Genomic DNA, 13,107 nt, shown 5'->3' with positions numbered 1-13,107 from the left:
CAGTTTCTGCAATGAGTCCAGTGCAAACAAACTTGTTGGCAGCATTTAACACCATGGAGAAACTGAGATAAGATTAGGGATATGAGTGCAATTACTGCAGGCAATGAATCTGACTTTCTGGGAAAATGATGCCCCCTTGTCTTTGCCTCCAGCTGTGTCGCCAGTGCCTGGGCCTGGGTCTCGGAGGGCATGAAGTCTGCAGCAGACCTGCATCAGTGAGTGCTCCCACCCCAGCCTTGCTCCAACCCCAAAGGGAGTGGTAAATATTTAATGTCGGTGTGCAACCATACTCCACTTCAATCTGGCCATAACACACCATTTTATTTCCCCAGAAAATAATTTGGAAAGTAGATCTAAATCCTAATACTATACTTGTGTCTCTCATGTTCCATTTCCAGAAAACTTGGCAAAGCAATTGAGTTGGAAGCAGTAAAACCAACTTATCAAGTCCTGAGTGTACATGAGAAGAAGAGAAAATCAGTGAGTCAAAACCTTTCTCCCCCGTTTAAGCAAGATGTCTGTCTTTGGCTCAGGAAATAAAAGGTGATCTAAAAATGATACTAGGTTTCAGAAATCTGTCATAAAAATAAAAAGAAACCCCAAAACGTTATGTAGGAAGATGTTTGTTAAAACACTTTTCTAATGGTGAAAAGCTGGAAACTTCTTCATCCAAAATTAAATTATGATAAATTCAAGCAATGGAATACTATGTAACCATTAAAGGTGTTATTATAGAAGAATTTAATGACTTGGGGACTTTTTTTTCTACATAGTATAAAATTAAAAAGCAGGATTAAAAATATGTCAAAATTACCTCAATTTTGTAAAATATGTGTATATATGCAAATAAAAATACCCTCCCCCCCTACTGTTAATATAAATTATCTCTAGACAGTAGGATTAGAGGTTATTCTTATTTCATTTTTTCTACTTTTTTGTATTTCCACTGTTTTTCAATGAATAGATAATCCTTTTATAAATAAAAAATTATAAACACATTTTAAAAAAAGAAATGCTGTTCTCTGCTTATCAGCTTGGAATTAGGTAAAGGCAATGATAGTTATAAATCCTCAAACAGCCTGCAATTGAAGAAAAATAACTAAGCAATTCTTTCAGAGGCATATGGTCCTCATGCATAGCGTATTCTCTACACTATTTGTGTAGCTTTTCTGCTACAGTTTCATTTGAGCTCATTTACCTTCTACTGATGTGTCATACAGTTGTTAAACACTTTCAAATATATTTTCAGGCAACATAGGGGTGTTTCATAAAAGTTGCTTAGCTCTGATAGGGGTGGGTCATGGGCACTATTTCAAGACCAGGTGCAGGCCAGAAGTTCTGAAGCAATGACAGGTGACCCTTGTGAAGGGAAGTAGGTCAGTAGGATGAGGGGATTTGTAAAAGCCTTGATGGCAGAAAAATGATTTTAAAAAATTTATTCAAACTCATTAAACTCAGTCAGGAAATGGAACTGATGTTGGTGTGGCCATACCTGTGTTTTTATCAGAATGGATGTTCTACTGAGGGCTAGGGTGATGGGGGAAATTTGCAGTAATTATTAGAAAGCAATATAATCATCTACCGTTGCAAACCAACTTAATAAAATCCAAACACAAATCTATATTTCATTTATCAATAAATATTTTACACCACATTATAGTACGATCATTACTAGCATTTCCTTAGTACTTACCATAAATTAGTCCCAGTACTATGAACATTATCATAGGACCTTAGGTAATTAATGTCATGATCCTTCAAGCTGCTGTTTTAGTTTGAAATCTTTTCAGCTTTGCCCCTCCCTCCAGCAACCCCACCATCCCTCCCACTCTCACACAAAAGATAAAAGATTAGAATTTTTTTTAAAAAGTGAACTCATTCCGCACTTCAGCCACATACATAAAGCATAAAGTTATTTTCATTGTATTTGTTACAATAAAGCATATATTCCAAATTTAATCAACTGGGAAAAATCAAAGTGTAGTATTGCTGGATCTCCAACTGGTTGAATGATGTCTGATCTGTGGGTCTGGGAAAAGGTCAGTGGTCCAGGAACAAAGGTTCTGCCCTAACTTAAGTTCCACCTCCAGGCAGGTTGCCTAGATCCAGTTTCATCACTACTATTATTGTCTCATTGGCTGTTTAAAGTGGGGGGGGGGGGGGGGCAGGGAGAGTTAATTATGATTAAGAATTCAGTCTCTTTGAAATTAAACCAATATTCACTTCAGAAGCAGTGGGACACTTAGTAAAATTAGCACTGTTAGGACTGATGCCAGTTCTCATGGTGGTAAAGGTTGAGCCACATGGAATGATGCTGAAGAGGAAATGATGGGACTGGATGTGACACCAAACGATGCAAGACCCTCCTCCACACAGACTGTGCACATTTACGTTGTTTTCATGTGGTTATGTGTTAGAAATAATTATTTTACCAAATGCATTCAGGCTAAATTCTGTCGAGAGCTTCTTGATAGGGGGAAAGATGGCTACTTTTCTCAGGAAATATGTCCACTGTAGGATTTCAGCATTTCTATGAATTGTGATAGTGATTGCACTACAACTAATAAGCCAGCGCCATGACTCAACAAGAAGACAGCAAAAAAATTTTCCTTTTTTCTCTCCCATAGCTTGATAACGAAGTTGAAAAGACAGCAAATCTTTTCATTAGCAACTGGAATCAACAAATTAAGGCAAGTAACACAAATATCTTCTGTGTGAACTCAGTTTTTAGGATTGAAGTTATTTTGCTTTTGCACAAATGTGCTAATGTGTTTTAGTGTTAGTATTTCTAAGCACTAATTGAAGAGAAAAATGCTTCCTTGCCTGAGTTATTATATATCTTTCAACTCAACCAATGGAAGAGCAGGGCTCTAAAAATGGTAATTTATAGCCAACACTTACATAGCATTTATTGTGTGCCAAGAGCTATATACTATATTATCACAGCAACCCATTGTGGTATGTGACCTTGCATTGTCCCATTTTAAAGATGGCCAAGGAAACTGAGATACAGAGAGCTAAATAATTTGCCCAAGGTCACAGGGCTGGTTAATGCTTGAGCCAAAAAGTGTTACAAGTTATTGGGCTCCAGGGTCACAACTCTTAACCATTCACTATACTGACCTCCTCTCTGCATAATTAGCAACTTAGGGCAAGTGGCAAATACTATCTGAGTTTTGGTTTTATCCTGTAGAAGGGCGTTTGTCTCACTAGTGAGAGTGCCAAGGCCTGGGTGGTGACACATAAAGGGAAATGCATATAAGTATTGATTCCACAAGTCTGTGGTCCACTTCTTGTGCACCACACTGCACTAAGAGGTGGTTCTTGCATCCAAGCAATTTTAAAATTCATTGATAGGCAACATGTGCAGGAAATAGTGAATGAATTCTAAGGAAAGGAATTATGCTCTGATGTGAGAATGTAGAATATATCATTATAGGCTCTTAAGCAGAGATAATAACAGATGGAACCCATATGTATGTGCAGAAGATTATTCTGGAATAATCCAGTTGAAGGGGAATTCATTTTGAGTAGAAAGGACTAGAGAGGGAATCTGTCAAGAAAACCCAAGGACCCTCTTTGAAAGGTCTCGTGCTCCAAAAGTTGAAATTCTCCTTTTTTATTTCCAAGGTGTCAGATCCCAAAGAGAACAGTCCCAGGTACACAGCCACCCATGTATGTAAATAACCAGAGACGCCCTCAGAAACAGGCAGCCCCATGTCAGCCCTCCGTGTTGCCCCTGAAGCTTCTGCTGAAATCAAAGGCTCCAGGAGATCAAAGACATTCCTAAGAAATGTTTGAGATAAATGAGTTTCTATACCCACAACAGAAGTACTGCTAAAAGTAGGCTCATGAGGATCACATCCACAATGCATATTTCACAGTCTCATAAACAGCATCCAGTCATTTGTTTTTAGTTTTGCTCTTGATTTTATAAGCTTTCTTAAACAGAATTTGTTTTTAAAAATCCATTCTCTAATTATTCAGCTTTCGTGGGAAATTCAATATAAATGGACCAGAAGGGAGAAACCATGCTCTGCAGCTGCAATAGCTTTCAAGAACAGAAAGCATCTTTTGTTTTTCCAAGTTTTCACCAAATAATTTTTCCAAATAAGAATAGATTTTATTTTTTTATGAAGAGTGACAGAGAAATTAGAGAACATTAAAATTCTTGAGCTGTAGTAATTGTCTCCCCAGTTACAATTCAAGGGATTCAGCGTGTCAGTAATGAAGTGCAGTCTGTTCTGGGGACACAGATGAAAAGCCTTAAAGGGCCAGAGCTCTTGCCTCACACTGTCATTTATCTGTGGACATGTGACCGACTGAAGGCAGAGGAAGAAGGTCTAGGAGTTTTTTGCTCCTTGAATTCCCTTTTGTGGAGACTTCATAGATTTAGAGACTTTCAGAGGCCTTTGCCTCTGATCCCTAAGGAAGGAGAGACCTGAGCCTTTCCCTTCATTATCTGGTTTTACGGTTCTTGCAATCTTGAGGTGGAGAAAACTACACAGTCTTTCAGTCAACCCGGTTTCTAAAACAGTCTGAATCCAATTCAAACTGAATTCTGTTTAGTTCATCTCTGGAGCATCACCTCCTGCCAAATTGGAACTGTTGGAATAGAAAACGGTCACCTGGATCATGACCTACTGTGAGGTTGAGGCATCAACAGGATAGGGGGGCTTTGAATGTTTCTTTCTTCCCAGTGCTCCCCACCCCGACCCTCTTCCCACAAATGCAGGTCATGTCACAAGATGCCAGGCAAATGCCCAGCTCTCAAGCCTGGTCATCAGGTGGCATGATTCCCCCTATGCTTTAAGTTTTAAGAAAGCATCTTAAAGCAACCTCAATTGTGGCCCAGGCTGATTTAAAAGAATGACGCAGGCAGTCTTCCATGTTTGTCGTGTTACTCTTTCTTTGTGGTAGAGCCCTCCCTTCCTTCATGTTAGCTAGAATAACATTTTGGAGGCTTGCAGGCCTTTGGTGATCTAGCAAAATGTTTAACCCTCTTGAGTATACCCACTGTAATGAAAATATATACAGTGGTTCTCAGGGTAAAACATTAGCCATTGCAATATTTTAGGCAGATTTTGAGGTGAGGGCAGAAATAAAGAACTAAAATATACACAATCATTCAAGCTAGCACATAAACATTGTCTTGTTTCAGAACAGAATATTTTTTCTCTTGATACCCGTTTTTGCTCCTTTTTTTCCTACTTTTCTATATGTTTTTTTTTTTTTTTTCCCTTCTCTAGGCCAAAAAGAAATTAATGGAGAGTACCAAGAAGCATGAAGCACTTTTTCATCTTATAGAGAGCTCCAAGCAAACCATGACTGACAAGGAGAAGCAGAAGGTAAGGTGTCGTGGCCTACTGGATGCATGAGGTTTGGTGACAGATGGGCTTCTGGCCCTTAGCTATGAATACAAGAGCACGGGCTAATTCCCCCTCTGTGCGGGGTCTCTGCAGAGCCTAGTGTGGCAGAGTATTAGAAGGGATCCTAAATCATTCCTGGTCCACATATATTTGTAAAAGGTATTGACAGATGACAAATTAGACCAGCGGTGTCCACATTTTTCAATAGGGAACGCTATTATTAAATATCTCTCAGCTCATACTCCAAATAAGTAAAAAATATATATACATATTCATATTTATTGTATAGTGTACTTTATCTGTGTCATCTGTAATAATAGTACTTTATAAATTACTAGAGGCCTGGTGCATGAAAATTCATGTCCCTCAGCCCAACCTGCTCCCTCTCAGAGTCCGGGAGCCCTCACGGGAGGGAGGTGACCCAGCGATCAGGGGAAGGTGATGCCCCCATCACACCTCTGCTGCTGCCACTACTGGCAGCACAAGCCTCAGCTGGCCCTGGTTACCTGCACCTCAGGCGGCCCTGGGCAGCTGGGCAGCCACCATCCAAGGCTTGCCTGTGCCTCAGGCATCATCTGGGCAGCCGCCAACCAAGGTTTGCCTGCGCCTTGGGCTGGCCCTCAGTGCTGGGGGCCTGAGGTGACTAGGGGACTCCAGAGGCAGGCACGCTGGTGGGGCTGAAGGGACTGGTTGCCACCATCTTGTAGCTGTGGGCGCTGCCATCTTTGAGGGTGTGGCAGTCAATTAGCATATTCCCTCCTTATTGGTTTTGGGTGCTGCCATCTTTGCAATGGTGTGAGGGTCAAATTAGCATATTCCCTCTTTATTAGATAGGATACTAATATGTTATGAACATTATAAAAAAAAAAGTAGAAATGTTTGAAGGATGAGGTAAAGATGAAATAATATTTTAAATGATTAACTAATCCTATATTTACATAATCATTAAGTGACAGCTCCGGCATAAATTACACACTAGGGGAAAGGTTCAGATTTAACCATAGTAAATATAAATTCATGTTTCTGATAGTCCTCTTGATTGTTTTAAATGTTTTGGCCACCTTCTTGTCAGATCTCAGTAGCCCATCCCAGTTTCCGCCTTTTCGTGTGGGTGAGGACGCACTCATTACCAGGAGCAGGAGAGAGCATCGGTTCCTGTGGCTTCATTATGCTGCTATTGTTCATATTAGCACCAAACTGCAGCTTCTTGGCAGAAATATTTTTAAGAGATTTGTGAATTTTGTGTATATTACCCTAATTAAAGCTAGATAGTAAGTCTATAAATCCACATGACACAGACACCTGTCAATGACCACATGTCCCAGGATGTTGACATCTTTTCACGTTGTAAAATTCCCCCTCAGCCTCTAGGACACTTCAGAATCCACAGCTGCCCATGTGTTACATCAATGTCAATTCAGATTTTAGATAAGAGTAAGCTTTAGGCAAAAATGAACACAAGCCCAAAATAGATTAAAACTATTAGTTGAATAACTTAAATTCATTATTAGCAAGATATTACAAGGTTCTTTCTTCACACATCAATCTTCACAGTTTGAAATAATCATAAGTATTGAAAAATGAGACAGCTTCCAAGGAGGGGAAACCACAGTATGTTTCAGTGCTAGGCACCAGGATCAAATGTGGGCATTTGAAACCTACAGTAGAAGCTGGCTTTTTTTTTCTTTTTCTTTTTAAAAAAATATATTTGTATTGATTCCAGAGAGAGAGGGAGAGGGCAAGAGAGATAGAAACATCAATGATGAGAGAGAATCATTGATTGGCTGCCTCCTGCATGCTCCCCACTGGGGAATCAAGCCTGCAACCTGGGCATGTGCCCTGACCAGGAATCGAACCGTGACCCACTGGTTCATAGGTCAATGCTCAATCACTGAGCCACTGCAGCCAGGCTAGAAGCTGTTCTTTCTTTCTTTCTTTCTTTCTTTCTTTCTTTCTTTCTTTCTTTCTTTCTTTCTTTCTTCTTTCTTCTTTCTTTCTTTCTTTATATATTTTATTGATTTTTTACAGAGAGAAAGGGAGAGGGATAGAGAGTCAGAAACATCGATGAGAGAGAAACACCAATCAGCCGCCTCCTGCACACCCCCTACTGGGGATGTGCCTGCAACCCAGGTACATGCCCTTGATCAGAATCGAACCCGGGACCCTTGAGTCCACAGGCCGACGCTCTATCCACTGAGCCAAACCAGTTATGATTAGAAGCTGTTCTTTATTGATGTCAAGCAATCTATAATAATAAAAGTGTATATTACCCTAATTAAAGCTAGATAGTAAGTCTATAAATCCACATGACACAGACAATTCGTGCACTGGGCCTCTAGTAAAACAATAAAAACACGGGCAGCTAAGTGGTGAATTTCCTCTTCCTTCCCTCATTAGAAGCTTCCTTGTGAGACTGAAAACTACAGTCCTCTCTTGCCCTCCTTCAGCTAGTCCTGTGACCCTAAACTTTGGTTGTCATTACCTCACAGACCCCCACCGTCTTCATCACTTTATCTGTTGGCTTATTTCCATAATAAAAGTGTAATATGTTAATTAGACCAGACATCCTTCTGGATGTCCTTCCTTCCGGACAAAGCCCCAGTGGGCAGGGGCCTAGACAGAGGTGGCAGAGGCCCCCCTCAGTGGGCGGGGACCAGGTCCAAGGCCCTTGCACGAATTTTGTGCATTGGGCCTCTGGTCCTATATAATAAAAGACTAATATGCTAAGTGTCCAGTCATCTGTTCAATCAATCAAAGCATAATATGCTAATGATATGCTAAGGCCACTCAACCATTTGCTGTGACTGGCCACCAGGGGGCAGACAGTCATCCAGTCGACCAGTCACTATGATGTGCACTGAGCACCAGGGGGCAGATGTTCCAACTGGTTCATTAGCTTACTGCTGGGGTCTGGCCAATTGGGACTGAGCGAGATGGGCCGGACACAACCTGGAGCTCTCCTGCATTTCCTCCCTGACTGGCCAACCTCCTCTGTCCCTCCCTGGCCCCAATCATGCACAGGTGGGGTCCCTCAGCCTGGCCTGCACCCTCTCTCAATCTGGGACCCCTTGGGGGATGGCAGAGAGCCAGTTTCGCCCGACCCCACAGGCCAGGCCGAGGGACCCCACTGGTGCATGAATTCGTGCACTGGGCCTCTAGTAAAACAATAAAAACACGGGCAGCTAAGTGGTGAATTTCCTCTTCCTTCCCTCATTAGAAGCTTCCTTGTGAGACTGAAAACTACAGTCCTCTCTTGCCCTCCTTCAGCTAGTCCTGTGACCCTAAACTTTGGTTGTCATTACCTCACAGACCCCCACCGTCTTCATCACTTTATCTGTTGGCTTATTTTTTTAGTCCTGAAGCTGAACAGCTAAGGCAGCATTCATTTTCTCATCTCACGCCAAAGTGCCTGTGATTGCCAGCCTGAGCTGAGCTGCTCCATGCCGCTCAGCAATTCTTCCTGTTCCCCTGCTCAGCAGTCCTTGTTCTCACCAGAAGCTGATCTAAATCTCTATTCTCCTTGCACCTCCTTCCTCACCACCCACTCTCAGCAGACTATCTTGCCTCCTACCTCATGGAGTAAATAGAAATCAGCACAGCCACCTGCCTGCTGAAGTCACGTGTGCAATGAGACAGGCCGATTCTCCACATGCTCTGTTTCCCATCCCATCCCATCCCCTCTCTGAGACACGTCTCTTGATTATTCCCTTCTCCCTTGTATCTTGGAGATGCCCCTCTCCAACAATTCCTTCCCATCAGCCTTCTCAACTCCCCCCATCTTGGGAGAGTCAGGGAGACACCTTTCCATGACCCTATTCCTCTCCAGATATTATCTCTCCTTTTTACAGTAGGATTTATTGAAAGAGTTGTCTGTGCTGTGCCTTCACTTCCTCAAACCACCCAGTCAGCTTTCCTCACCATTTTACTGAAAGTGCTTTTGCCGAAAACAATGTCATCCTTGTTGCTAAAGCCAATGGGTATTCCCAGTTCTTACCTTATGCTAACTTGGAAGCATTAAGCATTGATGACTTCCCCAATCCAGAAACAGTCTCTTCTTTTAACTTCAGCAACCTCTCACTCTTTTGGTTTTCTTATCTGGCAATATTTTCTTAACCTTCTTTACCGACTTCCCTTCTTCTGCCTGGCTTTTATGTACTGCTGCTCCTCATGGTTTCTCTCTGGGGCCTCATTCTGCCTTATTCTGCATGGTATCTTTGGTGTCCAACCCAATATTCTCAATATCAGGTACTCAAGAAGTAACTGGTATTCATTAAATATACTCTCATGGTTTCAACTGGCATATCTATGCTGACAATACCCACATTTATATCTTCAGCCCAAACCAGTCTCTAAACTGCATTCTGGTATATCAAATCCAACATCCAAAATTGGAACCATCACTTCCCTCTGATAAAAATATTTATTCTTGTGTTTTCTAGATCTTGGAATATCATCATTCTCCATATCCTCCCAATTCTAACTCCTTAACCAAATACTTTTTAAATTTATCTACTTGTATTTGTCCCCACTGCCACTTCTCTGTCCCAGGCTGTCATGATCATTTCTTAGGTTATGTAACTGACAAGTTGGTCTCTTGACTTTCAGTGTTGCCTTTTTCTATCTATTTCCCATATACAAGTCAAACTGACTTTTCTGAAACTCAAATCTGAGCATATTATTCTCCTTTTAAAAGCCTTCAAAGTCTTTCCAGTGACCTCAGAATAAAATACCAACTCCTTTATGTGGTCCTTAAGAGCTTCCCTGACCTTTGCCTGGTTCTCAGCATCATCTTTTGTTATTCTCCCTCTCAAACTGTGCTTTAACCTCTCTCACACACACACACAAATTTTTGTTTTGGTATCATGCCATGCTCACCAATTCCTACTTAATTTTACATTTTTTCACACAAGGATTATTTCTGTGAGCGCCCACTATGTGCCAAGTCTCAGCTTATATGTCATTGTAATTCCAAGGCTAGTTTAGCTTATATAAGTAAATACTTATATCATCCTAGGCTCTATCCCACAGGGTAGTAATGTGTGTCTTGGCTAAAGAAGGAGCCTGTCTAGTTCCATTTTCTACTTCCAGAGCCTAGTACCTGACACACTGTGGCACCCAGTAAATGTTTGTTGAGTGTATGAAATATTTGTTCCAGGAGAAAGAAAAGAAGAAAAAAAGTATGCAATCTTTGATAAATTTTAGTGAAGTTTTCTGAAAAGTTCCGTAAATAAAATTTGTTTGTAAAGTTCCTGAAATAAGAATGTAAGAGTTGACATTCTTCTTTTCTATTGATTTGGGGTTATTTGCTATAAATTTGCTAAGCAGAAACTTCTAGTCAATAGCTATATAGTGTAGGCTGATGAATGTGAGGGGTCATTTCAAAAGTAACTTTGTTCTCATTGCTGGAGGTCTGAGTATCCTCGGTAAGAATCTAAGAACATAATTTAACAAAGTATAGTCATGGCGCACTTTCAGCCCTTTCACTAAATTGTTATCAGATTAAAATTCACAAGTTCATGTTTCTATAGGTAAATGTGATCCATTACACTTGATATACAAAACCCAGTGTGTCCTGTGTAAGTCATACATCAGAGCCCAGGGACAGTTGAATGGCTAGTATATCAATTGGAATAATAAAGTGAGTGGTGTTAATATTCAGAATATTGGATGAATGTTCTTTATTACTGAAACATTAGTCAAAGTGTCCTTAAACATAAAGAGGGTCATTCTTAAAAGCCTTTGTCTCTGTCCTTGAAACTCCTAACTGTATAAGTCAGAGGGGTCCTGAGTGCTCCTTAAACTCTGGTTTAAGGACCATTTGCATCAAAATTAACTGAGGAGGTAGTGAAAATTCAGATTTCCTGATCCCACTACAGAAGTACTGAGCCAGTATGACTACTGTGGGACCCCAAAAATCTGAAGTTTTACAAGCACCTTACGTGATTCCTAGGCATATTAAAGTTTGAGAATCATTCATGTAGTACAACTTTTTCCTTTCTCAGAGACTTTAAATTACTTGTCTGAGCATTTTGAGAATCGATTTCAGCCACTCTGGTCCAGAGAGTTTTGTATTAGTTTGATTTTCCAGAAGATTTCACAACCAGAATGGTCAATTTCGGTGACTGGCAAGAGGGGGCTCTTTGGGAAGGAGCAGATCACTGGGGAGTAGGATGCAAGGAAGGCATCTGTCAAGCTGTCCGCAACTTGCCATGAACATTGACATGTGTCTCGCTCAGACCCTTCACTAGCAATAGTAATGCTCACTATGAGTGCTAACCCAGGTCTCAGGCAGTGTGCCACCTGCCTTACCCACATCACCTGCTTGAATCTTCAAAGCAACCCAGTGAAACAGGAGTATCACTATCCCTATCACACAGATAAGAAAACTGGCTCATGAAGGTTAAGTAATTCACCTGCAGGACTCTAATCCTGAAATTTGATTTTGAAGCTATACTGCAGAGTTTATAGAGTGAAAGTAAAGTAAGGTTATTGGACCTTACTGGATGATAGCCAGGCCTCATCCTAGTTCTAAGTTATATGACCGCACATTTCCCTACCTGTCCTGGTAAGAAATGCCAGGGATGACAGGTTTTACCAAATAAGACCACAGAAATTGTTAGTAGATTACAGTCTTGAGTTGGAGGTTCCTGATTTGATGAATGTGGGCACATCACATCATATTTAAGGACCTCGATTCCGTCATATGAAAAATTGAAAGAATTGCACTGAAAGGTCTTTTGGTTTCCTTTCAGCTCTGACATCCATTTTTTTCTGAAAGATCTTTGATTTTGTTGTCTATAGCTACTCTTTATGAATTTAGCTGGGAGGTGAGAAACATATCATTGGTATAAATGACATTATATGGAATTACAATGGGCTTTCATAAATGTGTTCTCGAATATGTGACTCTGATGTTTTACTTTAGCTCCTCAATAAATTGAAAAAATCGACTGAGAAATTGACAAAAGAAGATGAAAATTATTACCAAAAAAACATGGCCGGCTGTTCTACCAGACTGAAATGGGAAAACACGCTAGAAAACTGCTACCAAGTAAGTTATGCATTCACTTTTTTCTTCTTCCATGGAGCTTTGTGTGGCCTTGAAAATGGAGATCGGATCTGTAGTTATATAACCTGATGATCTCTGCCCTTAGTTGTGGCCATCAGTCCTATTGTGACTTTACACAAATGACATTACTTCTCATTGTTGTAATTCCTCCATGGGTAAAATAACCAGTGAATATTTATTGAGTATCATTGGCCAGGATTCCAGTCCTAAGTTCTCAATGGACACAGTAATGCTCAGCCGATTTCGAAAAGTGCTGCCAAAGGAAAATGTAAATTCAGGCTAAATGATTAGGTATTCAGAAATGAGTTTTAGGCCTGGAAGCTGATTCATACAGTATACACTTGAGAATTTCTTTGCATGTCAGACATTGTGTTGGACACTGGATATCTATAGCAATGAATAAAGTACCATTTCAATACTTTATGGGGATGTGTGCAATTTAGCAGCAAAGAAGATATACAAAGGAAGAATTCAGTCATCCAATAAAATTCAAAAGGTATGAACATGCAAATCATAGAAGGGAAAATCAAATTACTAGTTAACATATGAAATGATGCTTACCCATTTGGCAAAAATTTTATTTACTTTATTATTTTTTTCTTTTTTAAAAAATGTATTTTTCAGTTACAGTACATTTAGTAAACATTTTAAAGTGATGATATGATAATT

At 40.4% G+C, this 13,107-nt stretch overlaps 1 protein-coding gene across 5 annotated transcripts in view; it reads left to right on the top strand.

Annotated features, from left to right (window-relative positions):
• Nucleotides 1–13,107, top strand: part of NOSTRIN (nitric oxide synthase trafficking) — a 53,088-nt gene that overhangs the window by 22,157 nt on the left and 17,824 nt on the right. For all 5 annotated transcript variants that reach the window (XM_036320525.1, XM_036320524.1, XM_036320527.1 and 2 more), the window contains 5 exons: nucleotides 153–215; nucleotides 399–480; nucleotides 2,628–2,690; nucleotides 5,250–5,348; nucleotides 12,295–12,420. In XM_036320525.1, coding sequence (XP_036176418.1) covers nucleotides 153–215; nucleotides 399–480; nucleotides 2,628–2,690; nucleotides 5,250–5,348; nucleotides 12,295–12,420 — 433 coding nt within the window. The remainder of the gene's footprint in view (nucleotides 1–152; nucleotides 216–398; nucleotides 481–2,627; nucleotides 2,691–5,249; nucleotides 5,349–12,294; nucleotides 12,421–13,107) is intronic.

Source organism: Myotis myotis, unplaced genomic scaffold (assembly GCF_014108235.1).
Source record: "Myotis myotis isolate mMyoMyo1 unplaced genomic scaffold, mMyoMyo1.p scaffold_m19_p_8, whole genome shotgun sequence".
Lineage (NCBI taxonomy): Eukaryota > Metazoa > Chordata > Mammalia > Chiroptera > Vespertilionidae > Myotis > Myotis myotis.
This window is presented reverse-complemented; position numbering and strand designations above follow the sequence as displayed.